Consider the following 18,219-nt stretch of genomic DNA (forward strand, 5'->3'; position numbering starts at 1 on the left):
TGCGCATGCTGGCAGCGTCTCTTTGGATGTCCAGCACTCGCGCTTTCCCTGTGGTACAACAGGCGTCGCACCGTCGAACGATGCGTGTCTACCCAAGCCTAATCCCAGTCATGTCTAGCCACCGACCTAAGCACAGCCGTCATACCTGGCTTAACGATGATTGTATACCTAAGTATAATAATTAAGCTAAACGAAAGGTTATAACCAAGTGAAACCATGACTTAACCAAGCTAAACTAAGCTTTCGTTGAGATAAGCCACAGCCAAGTTTTTTTATTAGATTCAATATTCGATTGGAAACTCACTATTCGGGATTGGCTACCGCTAATTGTTAGTTGTTAATGTACTTGATTGATGTTATAGATTTCTTTTGTTTGCATTTGAGCTTAAAAGATGTAGCCATCGATGTACTTTGACTAACTAGCTTGCATCAACTGATGTTACAGCAATGCTTTTATAGAATTGTCTTCTGTATTGCAGCATCTTATACCTGATCAATGCGAAGTCTAAATGCCATTTCTTCTTTATGGCTTCATAATGCGTACGTGAGTGTGTGTCCTTTCAGCTATGACCTCACATGTGATTGGCCGTACATGGTAAAGCTAAAAAAAACTTGACGAAGATCGATGTTCAACCTAGTCGATATAGCATACTAAGTGGCATAAAGCGCTTGGACAAACGAGGACGCTCTCGTCTTGACAAGCGCTCGTGTTGTATATTCCTGTTTTGTCATCGTATCATCAAGCGATAATCCAAAACATACCAGGTGCGCTTCTAGCACGCACCTATTTCTAATATTTTGTAGGATGTGTATAGTAGTGTCTCTTTTGTATAGCTGTCACGTCAAAGTGCGCCTAAACCACGTGAAGCTCTAAGTGAGCGAGTGGCTTTTACCTCGCTTTCACTACTCTAGCTCCTTAAGGGCACTCGCCTCCTCCTCGCTTTCGGTAGAAGACGCGTGGTCAGAAACCAGTCATGTTGTCGCTCTTTCCTTCTTTGAAAAATAAAATTCTATTGTGTAGGTAATACACATAAGAAAGACGATGACGTAGTAGCTCAACGGGAACCCGCAAGATGGAGACAAGTAATTTATGAAGGGAAAATCAGACATCCACCCGTTCGTAGCAATTGCTACAAAGGAAACCCATACGGGTTCGTCGAAAGAAAAGCCTCAGAGTTGAAGAAAAATTCGTGCTGGTCCGGGAGTCGAACCCGGGACCAGCGCCTTTCCGGGGCAGCCGCTCAACCATCTGAGCTAACCAGGCGGCTAGCAGATGGCAGGGCGAAGTCGAATTTGTCGACAACAGACGAAGCAAAGGTAAGTATTTCACGTAGTAGTTCAGCGAATTTCGAGGAATCCGTATGGGTTTCCTTTGTAGCAATTGCTACGAACGAGTGGATGTCTGATTTTGATTTTCCCTTTATCAAGAAAGACGATGTAACAACGGCTGAAGCTAAAAAAAGTCTTCTTCGACGTAACAGCGTAGCATGTGCTTCGTTTAGACTGCACTGCTTCGGATTGGTCCGCTTTTACAGACTGCACTATCCGCAATCGGCCCATATTTTTCGTTCAGTCAAGTCGCACTTGCAGTTCCGGTTTTAAGCGAGCAGTTTAAACCACCACATCTGGCCTTAATTCCGGCCTTTTAGAGCTAATTACGCGTTATTACTGCTCCACATTTCGCTTTAAGCATCTTTGGGCGTATTTCTGTTGCAGCTTTAATGACGTCTTTTTCGTTGTCCTACGTGCACTAGATAACCTCACATCGTCTTAGTTTGACGGAATCGGTCACAAATTAGCAGCCAGATACCTAGATTCCACGAACCCTAAATCGATCTGAAGTGAGGCAAAAGGACCATGTTTTAAATTCATCATTAGCCTATTTTTACGTCTACTGCAGAACGAAGGCATCTCCAAGTGATATCTATAACTATGATCCATTTGCGCTAGCTGATACCAAATTATACCCATTATTTCCTAATTTCATTATACTATCCAATTCTCTGTCGTCCTCCGCAGCACTTCACTCCGTTTGGTACTCATTCTGTAAACCTAATAGACCACTGGTCATGCGTCCTATGCATTATGTAAGCTGCACTACTTACTCCATTTCCCTCCTTTCAATGTCAACTAGAATATCGACCAGCAACATTTGCTCTCATCCACACTTTAATTTTTTAATTATGGGGTTTTACGTGGCAAAACCACTTTCTGAAACCACTTTCGCCGTAGTGGAGGACTCCGGAAATTTCGACCACCTGGGGTTCTTTAACGTGCACCTAAATCTAAGTACACGGGTGTTTTCGCATTTCGCCCCCATCGAAATGCGGCCGCCATGGCCTCATCCACACTGCTGTCTTGCTGTGTCTTAACGTGACGCCTAACAATTTATTGGGATAGCCAATGTATGGGCACTCCAGGGAAATTTTCATCGTCGTCGTGATATTTCAGATAAAGTCCAAGTGCGATAAGATCTTAATGCTCCCAACCTGCACGCTGTATGCTATTGGTTGCGAGATGAAGCATGTCAGCGTGAGCCGAGCGAGAGAAGTGGTTCGTTGTGGGAGAGGGGAAAAGTTGACGCTATCTTCTGCAGCCCTTGCGAGAACACGGTTCATCGCCACGGGCCGACAAAGGTGGTGGCTCGATGTGCGCCATCTCCTCCTCACACGCGCAAGCGAGAAGGCGGGGGAGAGCGAGCGCTGTAGTCTCACCCGTCCTGCACTGAGGGGGGTCGGGGGCGGCGGCTGAGCGTGCGCCGCCAGTGCCTTACCTCGGAAGAAATCTCCGGTGGGGCCAAAAACTGGGCAAGCCGAGATGGCTGGTGGCTCCCATTTGCGCTGTCTTTGCTCGCGCCAAGTGGTGGAGGTCGCGTAAACTCAAATTTAGAGACAGCGTTCAAGGGAGAGGCAGGAGAAGCGCTCGCTGCCATCCGTAGGGTTTCATATTACTATAACTAGAGGGAAACCTGGCGTTGCGATCGTTCAACAGTCATGGGAATGATGGGAAGTACAGGCCACGGACTGGTATTCTGTTGACTGACGAACTAGTCTACACGTATTTTTTTGGCAGTTTTGGTTTCGCTCCAAGTGCCATCGCTATAACTCGCAGTGGGACGGTGCGACGCAAAGCTCTCTGCCTTAGTTCTGTTGCTGGAAGTGGCGATAGCGCGCTGGGTCAGCGGCTGGGCCGATATTTGTGTAACGGTGAGGTATCGAAGCCCTGACATGAAAGTGACGGCATCGTAAACGTTGAAAGAACGTGTTTTGACCGTTTGGATCTTGGTCTGTTAAGTGTGTTAGGTTGGCGCTGTAGCGTTACGTGCTTCATAAACCTTCAGAATAGGAAAAAGAAGGCACTGCTGATACAAGACATAGACAGTTGTACTTCGAGTGGCTTGACAATCAAGTGTTATTGAGGGCTTCATTACGCTGTGCTCGTTTATATGCTCATTGAAATGTGCGTTTTAGGGCTTTGAGAACACAAACTTACTTGTGGTAGGAAAGGCTGCTGCTTCCTGGCTGTAGTCTGCTGTCGCAAAAGGGTAAGTGCTAAGCCACGCCAAAACAGCTGCTGGCGGCCTCTTCAGAAGCGGTACGTCCATATAAAATTTAATGAAGCATACTCGTAGGAGGCGACAAGCGTCCTAGCTAGCTGTCATGAGTCAATAAAGAAAGAAAGATGAAGGAAAAGCAGAAGAAGAGGAGAAGAAAGCACGAGCAGTCGGTGCAAAAAAGTTAGAGAGCAAGAGCGTCCGAATAAAAAGAATACGCTATATGAAAGAACTGCAAAATTGCACGTGGTGCTACGTTGCCAACGGGAAAAGAAACACGTAGCCGAAGAGAGCGGCCCAGCTACGCTATGGAACGACGAGGGGCAGAAGGAGCTGGAGGCCGGAGAGGGCGGGTGGAGAGCGCAGATTTCAGAGCAGATTTCTCTTGTATATGAACGAATCGACAGTTGTTAAGCGGGTGACGTCGTTTGGCCTTTCGGCGCGTCACGATTAGAGAAGACGGACCCGAAAAGCTCAGAAAAAGAGGCGCGAATTTTTCGTAATTATTCGAGGGTGGTGTAGAGGTCATTTAAGTGTCACGAATGCGGTAGCTATGAATTAGAGAGTATTAACACTTGTATGTGGTGTTGAAAAAATGGAGTTCAATTGGAGAGGTAATGTATAAGAAATACGACCGGTTAGATTAGCAAAATGTGTTGTTGGAACTTCATATTTGATCCGTCTTGTCGATGATCGTTCATCATCATCGTTTTGCTCATCACGAGCTCCGCTCGCTAAAGCATCATGCTATTTTTCTATTCGCTGTTCCATTAAAAGAAGAGCACGTGTTTCGGACGTGCCGTATCTATTCAATTGAGAAGGCGGGGTAGCCGGCAGGTCTTGAGGTCCACCACATGGTGCCGAGAGCCCCCGAGATCTTCTGAACGTTGTCAAGCTCATCGATTGACGGTATCACGCTGCGAAACCTGTGCCTTTGGCGAATAGTTCCCAGCTGCCAACTGACTCGTGGAACGGCAGCTCCGATGACGACAGTGCCTATGTTCGCGATTGGACGACATCGTAGAAGAAGCGGAAGGCATTCTAGGAGTACAGAAAGAGTTATAAACATCACAGCTCAGCATTTTACATGACCGAATTGGCGCACTCTACCTGCAGATAACGAACGTTGATGAGAACAATCTAAAACAGACACTTAACGATCTAAGCGAGAGTGATACGTTACACAACTGCAAATATGGAGGCAAGATTGCTACAATGACGTCAAAACGTCGTTTCGAGCTTCAAACCAGCTGTGCGTCCCAGGTGTCGCGTTACACGAGCAGCGAAGTCTTCCATCAAGGTCAAGTCTAGAACGATGCATTGGAACTCATGAAATTAGATGGTAGCCGAATGCAATGTCACCATTTTTGAATACAGCTTTGAACATTTTTCACCATTATTTGGACATTGTCACCATTTTTGAACACACAATGGGGAAGAGCTCAGCACTGCTGGAAAGTTTAATAACATGAGCACTCTACTCAGTGGAGCAGCCGCTTCGGACACACAGGGATTCCAAACTACTGAAGAGCGCTACCAGGACACCATAGATATTCACAAGAAACGCTTCGCAGATGACAGTGCAATAATTCAAGAGCGCCTTCGAAGTCTTTTACATCTGGGACCGATCTCGTGCTCTTCAAACCTCACGCAGCTTCGAGGCGTCTATGGCCAAAAGTACAGTTGCATCACCGTGCATGTGAGGAGGGAGGAATGAAAGAGAAAAGCAGAAGGCAGGGAGGTTAACCAGAATAACGTCCGGTTGGCTACCCTACACCGGGCGAATAGGGAAGGGGGAAACAAAGATAACAGGGAGAGACAGAGGGGGGAAGGAAAGAAGGAAATTGCGGTGAGTTCGCTGACGTGTGTGGTCTTACAGAAATTGCAATTATAGTCACAGGTGGTCGCACAAGCCCGTCGTCCTTAAGAAGCACAAAAGCGCCTTCATCGCTTTATGGGCCGACGGGCGATGGGGACGGTGTTCCAGCAGCACCTGCACAGAAAGCGGACGATTGTCCAGTTTTTTTTAAAGCTTTGGCAAGTTCTTGTCTCTCTGGGGTGTATCGTGGACAGTGGTACAGCAGGTGGTCAATGTTTTCTTCGGTGCCACATACCTCGCATGCTGCACTGTCAGTCATTCCAATTAATGTAGAGTATGCCTTTGTGAAGGCAACTCCTAACCAAAGGCGACAGAGAAGCGTAGCTTCACGTCGAGGAAGTCCGAGTGGAGGTCGGAGTTGCAGGGCGGGGTTTATTCAATGCAATCGTGTAAGTCGTAAGTTTGGCGAGTTCCACTCGGTCAGTGTGAGACTGCGTGCCAGATGTCGAAGCTGCCTTGCGGCGTCTGTCCTCGAAAGCGGAATTGGAACGCTGTGCTCTTCCTGATGTGCTGTGCGAGCAGCGTTATCGGGGGAATCATTGCCACTGGTTCCACAATGGCCGGGTACATATTGAAAAACGACCTCGTGACCTTTTTGTTGGACGTGATGGTAAGGTTTCGCGACTTCATATGTCAATTGGTCATGGCACTCGTGTCGGAGAACTGACTGCCTGCACTGTAATGCCAATTTTGAATCACAGACCACAGCCCATTTTGTAGGTCTTTTAGAATCAATTAATTACAGTGCTCGACGCAGGGCCGCTAGTTCTGCCGCCGTTGAGGTCGTGAGATGCGATGTCTTGAACCGCAGTGTCATTCCTCGCGTTGGTGTAACCCCGGCGCCAGCAGAACTGCACGACGTAGTCGATCCATTGGTATAGATGTGCACGTGGTTGCTGTACTTCTCATGCAAAAGTAAGCTGAGCTGTTTTAGAGCAGGGGCCGGTATATATGTCTTCTTCTGTAGTCCTGGAATCATTATATGTACTTGTAAACGGCTCAAACACCCCGGAGAAAACGCTGGCTTGGCCGCAGGTGCGTACCCTGAAGTAAATGACGCACGATGTGCACTGACAATACCGCTGAGTGTCGAGCAGGGCCTTGCAACAGTGAGGCTCGCCAAGTGGTGGGAAGGAGTCCTAGCATAATGCCTGAGATGCATACGCATTGTCTCAACGCTAATGTGCGTCGTGATTGGGTAATCCTGCGCAAGGGCAATGGTTTCAGCCGTTGATGCACTGCGTGGTAAGCCAAGACATATCTTAAGGACTTGGGCTTGAATACTCTGAATCGTACGCATGTTAGTCTTGCAGGAGTTGGATATTGCAGGCAGGCTGTATCGCAGGAAACCAACGAACAACACCATGTACAGCTGTAACATAGCGTGTATAGATACTCACCAACTTTTTCCTGCAAGGAATCTGAACAGGTGACAGATAGCAGTCAGCCGCTTTTTCACGTAATTCACGTGCGGAGTCGAAGATAGGTCTCTGTCGATTACGACTCCCAAGAATCTGTGACTTCTTCTGTATGGTATAAGTTTCCCGTTAATAGATACGCCGTAAGCAGACATTCGCTTCCTCGTGAATGACACCATTGCGCACTTACCGCATGAAATTTCAAGTCCTTGTTCACAAAGGTAGCAAGATGTCATTGTGGCTGCCTTCTGAAGCCGAGCGCGAAGCTGAAGTCGTGTCACACCTGATGCCCAAATGCAGATGTCGTCCGCATAGATGGAAAGTCGTAAGTCGTACGGTGCTTGGCAGGTTGTCAACTAATCCACAGAGGGTGAGATTGAAAAGAGTCGGGGTAAGCACTCCGCCTTGAGGGACTCGTCGGCTACTGTAATGCTCGGATGTCGGGCCATTTTCTGTGTGCACGTAGAATGGTCTCCTCTGTAAGTAGCTGGATACCCACATATATATCTTACCACCAAGTCCGACGGCTTCTAACGTGCTAAGGATGGCTTCATGGGTGACATTATCATAAGCCCCTTTAACGTCTAGAAACAGAGCAGCAGATAGTCGCTTACAGGCCTTTTGGTGTTGCACAAATGTTATCAAGTCAACAACGTTGTCTGTTGATGAACGGCCACGTCTGAATCCGGCCATAGCATCTGGGTAGATTTCATAGTACTCTAAGTACCATTCCAGACGTGTTAAAATCATTCTTTCCATTGTTTTTCCGACACAGCTGGCAAGTGCGATCGGACAGTATGAGGAAATGTCCAACGGCGACTTGCCGGCTTTGAGAAGTGGAATAAGGAGAGTTGACTTCCATTCTTGCGGAACCGTACCCATCTGCCAGGAGTCGTTGTACAGGAGCAAGAGTGCCTTCCGAGTTTGGTCTCCTAGGTTACACAGGGCACGGTATGTAATGCCGTCGGGTCCTGGCTCTGAAGAACGCCTGCACAAGGCCAGCGGAGCTTCTAGTTCTTCCATAGAAAAAGGGCATTCCATGCGGGGATCGCGGCACAACAGTGGGTGGTCGAGCGTTCCCGTACCCGTTCTTTCGGAATTTGCTTCGCCAGCAATCTTTCTGCAGAAAGATTCAGCGACGCCAATATCTCTACGTTGTAGATGGAGTGCCACAGATTTAAACGGGTGGCGCTGATCAGAGGTTGTGCGAAGGCCACGAACAGTCCTCCATATAAGCGACAAAGGTTTTCGCGGATCAAGGGACTCGCAAAAGGATACCCATTGTCGCGAAGCCAGCTTGTTCACGTGACGCTGTATTTTCTTTTGTGTTCGTCTAGCCAATCTCAAATCATAATTGGACTTCGTGCGTCTATATCTTCGCTCCGCGCGACGGCGAATTGCTCGAAGCTTCGCTAGTTCGATGTCGAAATCGGTGCGGGAAGAACTCTTCGAAAGCGAATGCGCGGTTGTTTGTATGTCATCCTTTATCGCGCCCTGTAGGTTATAGGAGGTGCCGTCACCACAACACTCTCAAAGCTCTTGGCACGAGCCCCTCCACTTACTCTTCTATGTTACCGGAGATTCAAGGTTTTCGAGCCTGGCCATCAAACTTAGCGGTGAAATTTCATGAGATTTACAAGGCGACGACGGCGTCCACAGCAGTATCAAAGATTCAAGTGGAAATCGACTCAGAGAACCGGATGACGAAAGCAAAAAAAAAAAAGGAATTACAAGGTCTTCTGGAGTAGTTCGATGAAGAACATCAGTGCTGGGAAGCTGTGCCAGCATATGAGTCTCCGAAAACGCCAGAAGTCGTAAAAAAATATAGAGGAACATCGCGGTCTGTACAGCGTCGCAACGTGGCATCAGCAATGGGTTTACGAAGTGTGCTAGAGAAGCCTGACTTGTGCCTGTCTTGCAAATAATCTAAGCCTGCGTCAACAAATAAGTGAGTTTGATATAAAAAAAACGGATTCTCACCAAGGGCAGGCGCTGTTTTTGATGTCTGAATCAAGGTCGCATGGTAAGAGACTGCCGAGGAAGACGAAGGTGCGATAGATGTTTTCTACGACATGTCACTTCTATGTGTGACCCTGAGTTCAAGAAGAAAGAGAATGAGGCGTCTACGACAGCAGCAAACTTCCTTTCTCAACAAGCGAGCCTGTTGTATTATTGCAGTCCTTGACGGAGAGAGCAGCAGGCACGACATCTTCAACGCATTAAAGCATACTTTTCAAAGGTGGAAGTCAGCGCAGCTTCATTACCATGGATGCATCATGCACATTCGGCTGTCAGTTTCTACAAGAGGAAAAGGTGACTATAGGAGTTCTCGGAAGACAGAATTAACATTCTGAAAACAATTAGGAGAGTCCGCGGGACCGTCTTACCTAAAAACACTGATAAACCTACGGAACTCGAAGCTCTAGAAGTGGAGGCCATCTGTAGCGAGCTCATTCCCATTACAGCTGGATAAGTTATATAGAAGATTAAAGAAACTCGATTGGATACATGAGCCCTTTCTTTATATGGAGACAGGGGAATTCTGTAGCGATCCTTCAGACTATTGCTGGCAACATGTGACCGGCAACGTGGCAACCGTGTGGTAGAAATGGAAGCGACTAGAAGCTGTGCACGCTAAATTAGGATGCACTGTCACAATCTTTTCTTTAGTCCATCGCATCCCATCTAGCGGACGCATGGGCAAAATGAAGTCTAGGCGTAGCTGGTCATCAAGACTTTGGCATTCCTAGATTTCCGGGCGCCGGTATGAGAAGTCCGATCTTCGAAACGAATCTGCCCATCTTTTCCTACGCAAGCGAATCAGCACAAGGGGCGTTTCCTTATGAATCCATGTTTGATTCTACAGGCGACGCTTGTAGTACAATTCTGCTCGCAAAGACAACAGTTGCGCCAAGAAAAACAATGGCACTGGCTTGACATGAGCTAATGTCTGCTTTGCTAGCACCACGCACGTACCGTTACCTTTCAAGGAGCTGTGACCTAGTCTTCAAAAAAGTAACAAGTCGGCCTGACTTGCAAATTACGCTCTGCTGGATTTCAATTAAACCGACGACATGGTAAACCTTCGTCAGAAACCGGGTGGCCGAAATCCACAAGCAAGCTAATGGGTTCTTCTTTTCGGCGCTTATGCACATGCAAAGAAAATCCGGCAGACTTACTGACGACAAGACTCTCAGTTGACAGATTATAACAGACAAAGCTGTGGTGACATGCATCGAAAGAAAGGGCGGTCCTTTAATGTCGCCAGAAGACTTTTATCAAGACACGCAAATAGCAATACCAGAACGTATAAACTAGACATGCATCCACGCTGTCAGCACGAAGCCACCCTTGGAGAGAATAACTGAAACAGAGCGGTTCAGTTCTTGCATTAAACTGCCAAGAGTCACAGCTTGGGTGTGAATACACGAAGAAGCTGAAAAAGGAACAGAAGTCATTGCAGGAGCTTTCTACTGAAGAACTTCAATAGGCTGAATGCTGCCTGATGCAGGTGGAGCAAACATTGCCCAACAAATCTACCACCTTACGTAATATTGGTGGATGCTAACAGTGAAGTCCCGCTTATCAGGCTCTTGCAAAAACGCGAAGACCAGCTGAAAACCTTTTGGGATCGCTGGCCGAAAGATTACCTTGGTGAATTGAGAAACTACCGGTAACAAAGCGAAATGGACCGACTTGCTGAAGGAAAGAAATTTAATTTTCATCGAGGACAAACAATGTCCTCGGAATGTTTGAGGGATGGCAAGAATAAAAACTACATAACGGACGTGATGGAAAATTCCGCTGCTGCTCTCTCCGTTTGCAGGGCAGATCAGAAGTTACAGCGCCTTTTTCAGCTACTTTAACCATTGAAAATTTAATAACGCCATCTTCTGGGTGTGGGAACATGTTGGAACTTGGTCGGTCATCCGTCTAGCAGACAATCCATCATCATCATCGTTTCGCTCCTCACGAGCTCCTCTCGCTCAAGGGCACGCAGCTGCTTTTTCTTCACTTTCTAAACGAACAGTGTGCGTTTTGGACGTGGCGTCTCTTGATTAATCGAGGCAGCGTGGTAGGCGGTGGCTGAACTTTTGAGGTCGACCACGTGGGTGTTAAAGTAAGAAACGGGCGCGCGAGCGTGAGCAATAATAAGGTGCTTTGGAATGAGATTAGCAAATTTGATTACGTACAAGACGTACGAATACGTATGAACTTATAAAACGCATGCTTACGTAAGAACACACATCCCGCAAGATATGGGCTACTGGAGGCAGCTGAAAGGAGACCTAGGTCCTGGCTTTGGAAAAAAAATATAGGCTGATGATTTGAAACAATAACTTGTAACATTACTGAGCCCGCACACTATCACAGCGTGTTTATATAGAGGTAGGCGTATCATAGAGAACTAAACGATGGGCAATACGTAGTGCTTACGCGTAGGGCAGAAAGTCATCAGTAGTGAAGGCATAGAAGGGTTTGGGTGGGAGCTGGTTCGGATGGGTCATTCATGTTAAACTGCGCCAAAAAACACACGGACAAGAAAGAGCACAAGACCAGTGCTGTTGGTAATATCAAATTGATATGCACAACGATGTGGAAAATGCAGAAGAGTACGCATTTGGGCTGGTTGGTTCATGAAATTTCTCTCCTTCCGAAGGAGATTGCCTTCCTATCGCATTCTTTGCAATTCCCCCCCTGCGCGTGCTCAATTCTGTTATTCTGTCGTTTGAGATAGCGGCGGAGTACACACACACACACACACACACACACACACACACACACACACACACACACACACACACACACACACACACATATATATATATATATATATATATATATATATATATATTTGCTGACTGAAAGAAAAAAGACACTTTGGTTGTTAGTCAACGCTGTTGTCTGAGACCCTTCACTCGACCTATTGTTTAGTGCTGTTTTTATTGCTCAAGAGGTGGAAAAGTTAGTTTCCACATGCACAAGAAAAATAAATGTGCCAGTACAATCATTGTGCATATTACGTTATCAATGTATTTTCTCCGTTTGATATTTTGATGTGAAGTTTACTTCGTAGTACTAGTCCCTCCTACATATTAGTAGTCACGGTAGCCCAGTGGCTGTCGCATTGCGCTGCTTATGTCGCGGTTTCGAATGCCATCCGCGGCAGCCGCATTTCGATGGGAGCGGGATGCAAAAACACTCGTGTATTTTGATGCCGACATGTCAAATCAATTCTGCGGAAGACCGCGAGATAGAGGCAAGCACGTGAAAAGAGGAAAATTGTCATCCACCTGAGTTCTAGAACGAAGCTTCAAAGGAAACCCGTACGGGTTTCTCAGAAAGAAAGCGTCGCAGTTGAAGAAAATTCGTCGTCGTCTGGGACTGTTAGAATTACATCTTTTTCTGTAGAAATCCATGCCCTATGAACCTCTGAGGGGTTCTTAAAGAAATAGCGGAAATGAATGAATGAATAAATTATTACTAATAAGCACACTGCTTCTTCTGACAGTGACGTAGCGCGGCGGGGGATTATTTGAAGGTGAAAGCACGCGTTAAAGAACCCGAGCCGGTCAATATTATTCCGGAGTCCCCCCGCCCCTCCCAACCGCCACGGCATTCTTGGTAATCAGACCGTGCATTTGGCAAGCAGAAGACTGGAGAATCAATTATCTTTTACGTTCTAAAGCATGATATACGCAAAGTCTAAAATAATAAGTTTATATGTATATCATTCACTGCAGCACAGAGCACCATAAGATCAAACAAGAGGCAACAGCGACATGCGGCGGAAGCAGACGCACCTCGAACGACGGCTTCTCTGCTGTCCAGGCCGAGAAGGCGGGTGCCCGGGGTGTGTCCCTGCTGCAAGAGGACATCAGGGCACTTCGAGTGTGCACTCGACCCGCACTGAGCGCAAACGCATCTTTGTTCCCGATGGCAGCGTACTAAGGCAGAAAAATTTCGTTTTTTCTCAGAGCAGCCAGACAGGAACGGAACTGGCCATTCAGTTTTTCGCAAGGTGAAACAGTCAATATTTCACATTGAAAAATTGACCATTATGCCTTTTTGTACAAACCTACCCCTTGTGTAACCTCTCGAGGGTACTTAAGAAAATAGAATGAACTATTTAATGAATTTATGAATGAACACACTACTTATTCTGGCAAAAACGCAGCACGTTGCGGAAGAGGTTAGAACAACTGGCGGAACACACTTGGCACGACCTCACAAGAGAATGCTTTTTCAGCGGATTTTGACAGATTAACGGAGTACGCAACATTTGCCTCCGCACTATGGTTGTTGAACGAGCGGTTCCTTGCCCTAACGAACCGCTCGTTGAAAAACGTTTCCCCAAACAAAAATACAGGGTACGTAAGGCCACCTCCCCAGGGAACCAACGCCGGGGCCGCAAGTGGCATATATTGAGTGCTTTTTTTGAGACCACATAGAATGTTTTAATTTGCGTGTGGCAGATAGCACAATTTCAATCCTTGAACTGCACTGCTCCAACAGGCAGAGCTTACATCCACCAAAAATCAAAATCGGTAATCGACCAAGTAATAACACTCCACGCTTGGAGTGGCGTGTAACACCGGCCAAAAGGCCGAGAGCAAGTGGGGTTATACTGATCCAAGTGCAACCAAATTAGGAAGACCCACTAAGCTTCAGCAACACACCCCCTCACCAGAACAAGAATTGACCTCCCTGGTGCAGTATTCCGACACTCTCTCCCAAATGACTTATTCAATTACCCAATGGACCTCAGTCCCCAGCAGCTGCGGAGTACCTGACCAAGGCGGCGGTCAGACCTGTAACGCAGCAGAGGGTGCTCAGAATATGTGTACCCGGACAGGCCGCGAATGGAAACGTTGCAATGTTTAACACCGAACCCTCTCGAGTGAAGCTACCCTAGCAGGACTTTTTGAGGAACTATCAGGCACTGTTTGGGGTATCATTGGCCTTAGTGAGGTTAGAAGAACGGGTGAGGTTTATACAGTGCCGACAAATGGCCATGTCCGCGACTATAGAGGATTACGGGATAAGAAGCAGTTCAGAGTAGGATTCCTAACGCTTAAGGATATAGCGGGCAACATTGACGAATTGTACAGCATTAATGAGAGAGTAGCAGTAGTTATGATAAAGCTAAATAGGAGGTATGGAATAAAGGTAGTAGAAACCTACGCCCGAACCCCCAGTCACGATGATGAAGCAATAGAAGAGTTTTATGAAGATGTTGAATTAGCGATGTGAAAAGTGCAAACTCAATATACTGTAGTCACCGGCGACTTCAATGCAGAAGTGGGAAAATCAGGCTGGTGAACACGGAATTGGCAACTATGGCGTGGATTCTAAGAGCACTCGAGATGTTGGTAGAATTCGCGGAGAGAAATAAGCTGCGAATAATGGACACCTTATTCAGGAAGCGTTAGAACAAAAAGTGGACCTGGAAAAGGCCTAACGGTGAAACAAGAAATGAAATTGATTCCTAATTTCGGCCGATGCCAGCATAGTGCAGGATACAGAAGTGTTAGGGACCTTAATGTGCAGTGATCATAGGTTAGGGAGGGCTAGGATCCACCTCAATTTGAGGAAAGAAAGAGTAAAATTGGACAAGAAAAAACAGGCCAACCTAGACGCAGTAAGGGCAAAAGTAGACAAATTCAGGTTGGTATTTGCAAAGAAATATGCAGCCTTAGAACAGACAGATGAAGATGACATAGATGCAATGACTGAAACCGTAACCAGGCTGTCTTCAGAGGCAGCAATTTAGGTGGGAGGTAAGGCACCAAGGCAACCAGTAGGCAAGCTCCCCCAAGTAACACAGGACCTAATAAAGAAACGACAAAGAACGAAAGTGTCCAACTGAACAGATCAGACAGAATTCGCGGAAATATTGCTACACGAGTGTGGTATTTGATTGTTTGAACGAAGCGGGGGGCGCCATCACTCAAGAAAAGAGAAGGAAGAACGAACTGGGCTCGCACTGTGATATAACCGGTCAGCGCTACAACCGTTGTTGTAAATGTAATCTATATAGTTGCTCGTCTTACTGACTTGTCCTTCGCGTAACATTGTCGTGGAGGTGGAGCGTTCCCCCTCCTCGCCATGGAGCTCCGAAGCGGCCGCACCGTCGTCTTCTCAGCCATGGCTTCCGATGGAGCCACCACGTTGCCACCTACACCTGCGGCGCCAAACACAACGTACGTTACGGTTCCTGGTCTCAGTGGTCATGGGACATTCTCGGCCCAAAATGACGTTGACGTCTACGACTGGCTAAGCATGTATGAGCGTGTTAGCCCGAGCCACCAAAGCCACTGGGACCCTACCATCATGCTTGCCAATGTGATCTTTTATCTAGACGGGACACCGCATGTCTGGTTTCGCAACCATGAGATTGAACTCTCCAGCTAGGACATTTTGAAAGAGCGGCGTCGCGACCTATTTGGCAACTCGTCAGGTCGCCTACAGGCTGCGCGAAAAGAGTGCCACCCGTGTCCAGTCGCCGACCGAATCGTATATCTCCTACATAGAGGAAGTGCTGGCGCTTTGCCGGAAATTCGACGAGCACATGACCGAGGTTGACAAGGTGGGCCATATCCTAAAAGGCATCGCGGTCGGCGCCTTCAATTTGCTCGTCTATAACGACGTTTCTACCATCGAAGCCATCGTCAAAAATGCCGCCGCTTCGAGGTAGCCAAAAGCCGCGCGTCGTCCCACAGTTTTCCCGGCTCCCAAACACCCCTGCCACGTCCTCTTGCTCCGCTGTTACTGCCACACGACCATTTCATGAGAACGTCACACGTATCGTTCGCCGTGAGATTGAAGCGACGAGTCCGGCGCCCTTTCATCCACGACCCCCTGACGGTACCTTTGGCCATGTGGCCCCAACTGTTTCCGTTATTCAAGCATTTGTGAGGCAATAAATTGCATATATTGGCATCCCTACCGCCTTCTCTGTCTCGCGACCTGATTCGGCACCCGTTCCTTTGCACACAACCTGTTGTGACCAGTATTTCGCTCCCAGACCACGCAATCCTGCTGAATGGCGAACCCTAGACGACAAACCGATCTGCTTCTGCTGGCATCGCGTTGGTCATGTATACCGCCACTGCCGCAGCACCTGGATGCCGCCGTACTGGAGCTCATTCCCTGCTCCTCAGCTATACACCGACGCTCGCCGTTATTCACTTCGCCGTCTGTACCATACTTCTGATGCCCCCGACAGCCGCTCCTCCGTGCGATCGCCTTCGCTTCAACGCCGTCGCTCCCCGTCAGCCAACTCACCGCTTTCCCTCGCCAAACCGACGGACGGAAAACTAGGCCGTGCAGCTCTTGGAGGTAGTGCTGCATCACGTCCGTCCTGTACAAATCCTCCGTTGACACTCCTCACCAACACGAACCTAATTGAAGTAGACGTAGATAGTCTTCAGTTGAGACGGCATTAAATGATACTGGAGCCCGAGTTTTCATAATGAGCTATAACCTATGTCGTCGCCTCAAAAAAGTTCTTACGCCTGCAATCACTCGAGCCGTATGCGTCGCCGATGGCGCCTCTGTTGCCGTCAGGGGTATGTTCACTGCTCGCATAGGAATTGCTGGCCACCAAGTTCCAGTCATGTTCACCGTGCTGACCAGTTGCCCTCATGACATAATCTTCGGGCTCGACTTTCTGACGACGCATTCTGCCCTTATCGAATGTGCCACCGGTACGCTGTGCCTCGAGCTTCCACTTTTTTCAGACGTTCGGCCCAAACAACCGAACACTCTGAGCACTACAGCGTTTGTTGGCTTACCTCCAAAAGCCGTAACCTTCGTCGAATCGGCCTCAACGGCAACCGCGCCTGATGGCGACTATGTCGTCGCGCCTTTCCGTGATGTCCTCCTGGCACGCTACATCTCTGTGCCACACTCCGCCGTAACCCTTCCCGCTAATCGGATGTGCCTCCCCGTTATCAATTATGGCTTGACGAAGCAAATGTTAACTGAAGGCATAGCGGTGGCCACGCTCCGGTGAGTGACAGACGACAACGTCAATGCTTTTGCAACGGACGCGTCTCCTCCTGATTACCCTCCTGATTACCCGCAGGATGCCTTGAACCTCGACGGCCCATTAAGTCTCATGGTCGCTCCGGACTTCGCACCTGACCAAGCCGCCACCCTATATCGCCTTTTGCTTTCCTATCGCGACATATTTGACACTGACAATCGACCCCTCCGTCAGACCTCCCTTGTTAAGCATCGAATAAAAACTGGTGATGCTGTTCCCATTCACCACCGGCCGTATCGCGTGTGCACGGGAGAGCGGCAATTTATTCAGCAGGAAGTAAACAAGATGCTCGCCAGTAGCATTGTTGAGCCCTAGTCGAGTCCTTGGGCGTCGCCGGTCGTGCTCGTCAAAAAGCAAGATGGCACGTGGCGTTTCTGCGTTGATTACCGCCACCTAAACCGAATTACTAAAAGGGACGTTTACCCTTTAACACGAGTCGACGACACTCTCCATTGTCTTCACGGTGCCAAATACTTTTCGTCCATCGGCCTTCGATCTGGTCATCGGCAGATTTCCGTCGATGAGCAAGACCAAGAAAAGACCGCTTTCATCACTCCAGATGGCCCCTATAAATTCAAGGTTATGCCATTCAGTCTATGCAATGCTCCCACCGCGTTCGAACGGATGATACACTCTCTGCTTCGAGGTTTCAAATCGTCAACTTGCCTTTGTTATCTGGGCGACGTCCTTGGGTTTTCTCCTACATTTGAGACGCACCTTGAGCGCGTCGCAGCTATCCTCGACGTCTTCCGTAAGGCTGGGCTCCAATTAAACTTATCGAAGTGCCACTTCGGGCGCTGACAAATTACAGTGCTAAGCCATCTCGTCGAGCTTCCTCAGTAAAACCCGACCCGGAGGAGGTTCGAGCAGTAGCTGCTTTTCCTGTACTTCAGTCTGTTAAAGACGTCCGGAGATTTGTGGGGCTCTCTTCTTATTTCCGACGGTTTGTGAAAGATTTCGCAGCAATCGCTCGACCACTCACTGAACTTCTGAAGAAAGACGTGCCTTTTACGTGGGGTTCCCCTCAGGCTGCCGCATTTTCACGCCTTATCATGGTTCTCACCAATCCACCGGTCTTGGCCCACTTTGACCCGTCCGCACTTACAGAGGCCCCACCGATGCCAGTGGTTATAGAATCGGCGCCGTCTTAACGCAACGCCAACACGGACGCAACCGCGTTATAGCCTATGCTAGCCGGTTCCTGACAGCTACACACTGCAGCTACTGGATTACCGAGCGTGAATGTCTTGCTCTCGTCTTGGCTGTTTCAAAGTTCCGCCCACATTTGTATGCCAAGCCCTTCTCGCGAATCACACAC

General features: G+C 48.1%; 1 protein-coding gene across 3 annotated transcripts in view; it reads right to left on the reverse strand.

Moving 5' to 3' along the window:
• The window catches only part of LOC126535619 (uncharacterized), a 381,164-nt gene that overhangs the window by 158,994 nt on the left and 203,951 nt on the right, over window positions 1–18,219 (reverse strand). For all 3 annotated transcript variants that reach the window (XM_055073166.2, XM_055073165.2, XM_055073168.2), the window contains exon 9: window positions 12,655–12,715. In XM_055073166.2, the coding sequence (XP_054929141.2) occupies window positions 12,655–12,715 (61 nt within the window). The remainder of the gene's footprint in view (window positions 1–12,654; window positions 12,716–18,219) is intronic.

Source organism: Dermacentor andersoni, chromosome 7 (genome assembly GCF_023375885.2).
Source record: "Dermacentor andersoni chromosome 7, qqDerAnde1_hic_scaffold, whole genome shotgun sequence".
Classification (NCBI taxonomy): Eukaryota; Metazoa; Arthropoda; class Arachnida; order Ixodida; family Ixodidae; genus Dermacentor; species Dermacentor andersoni.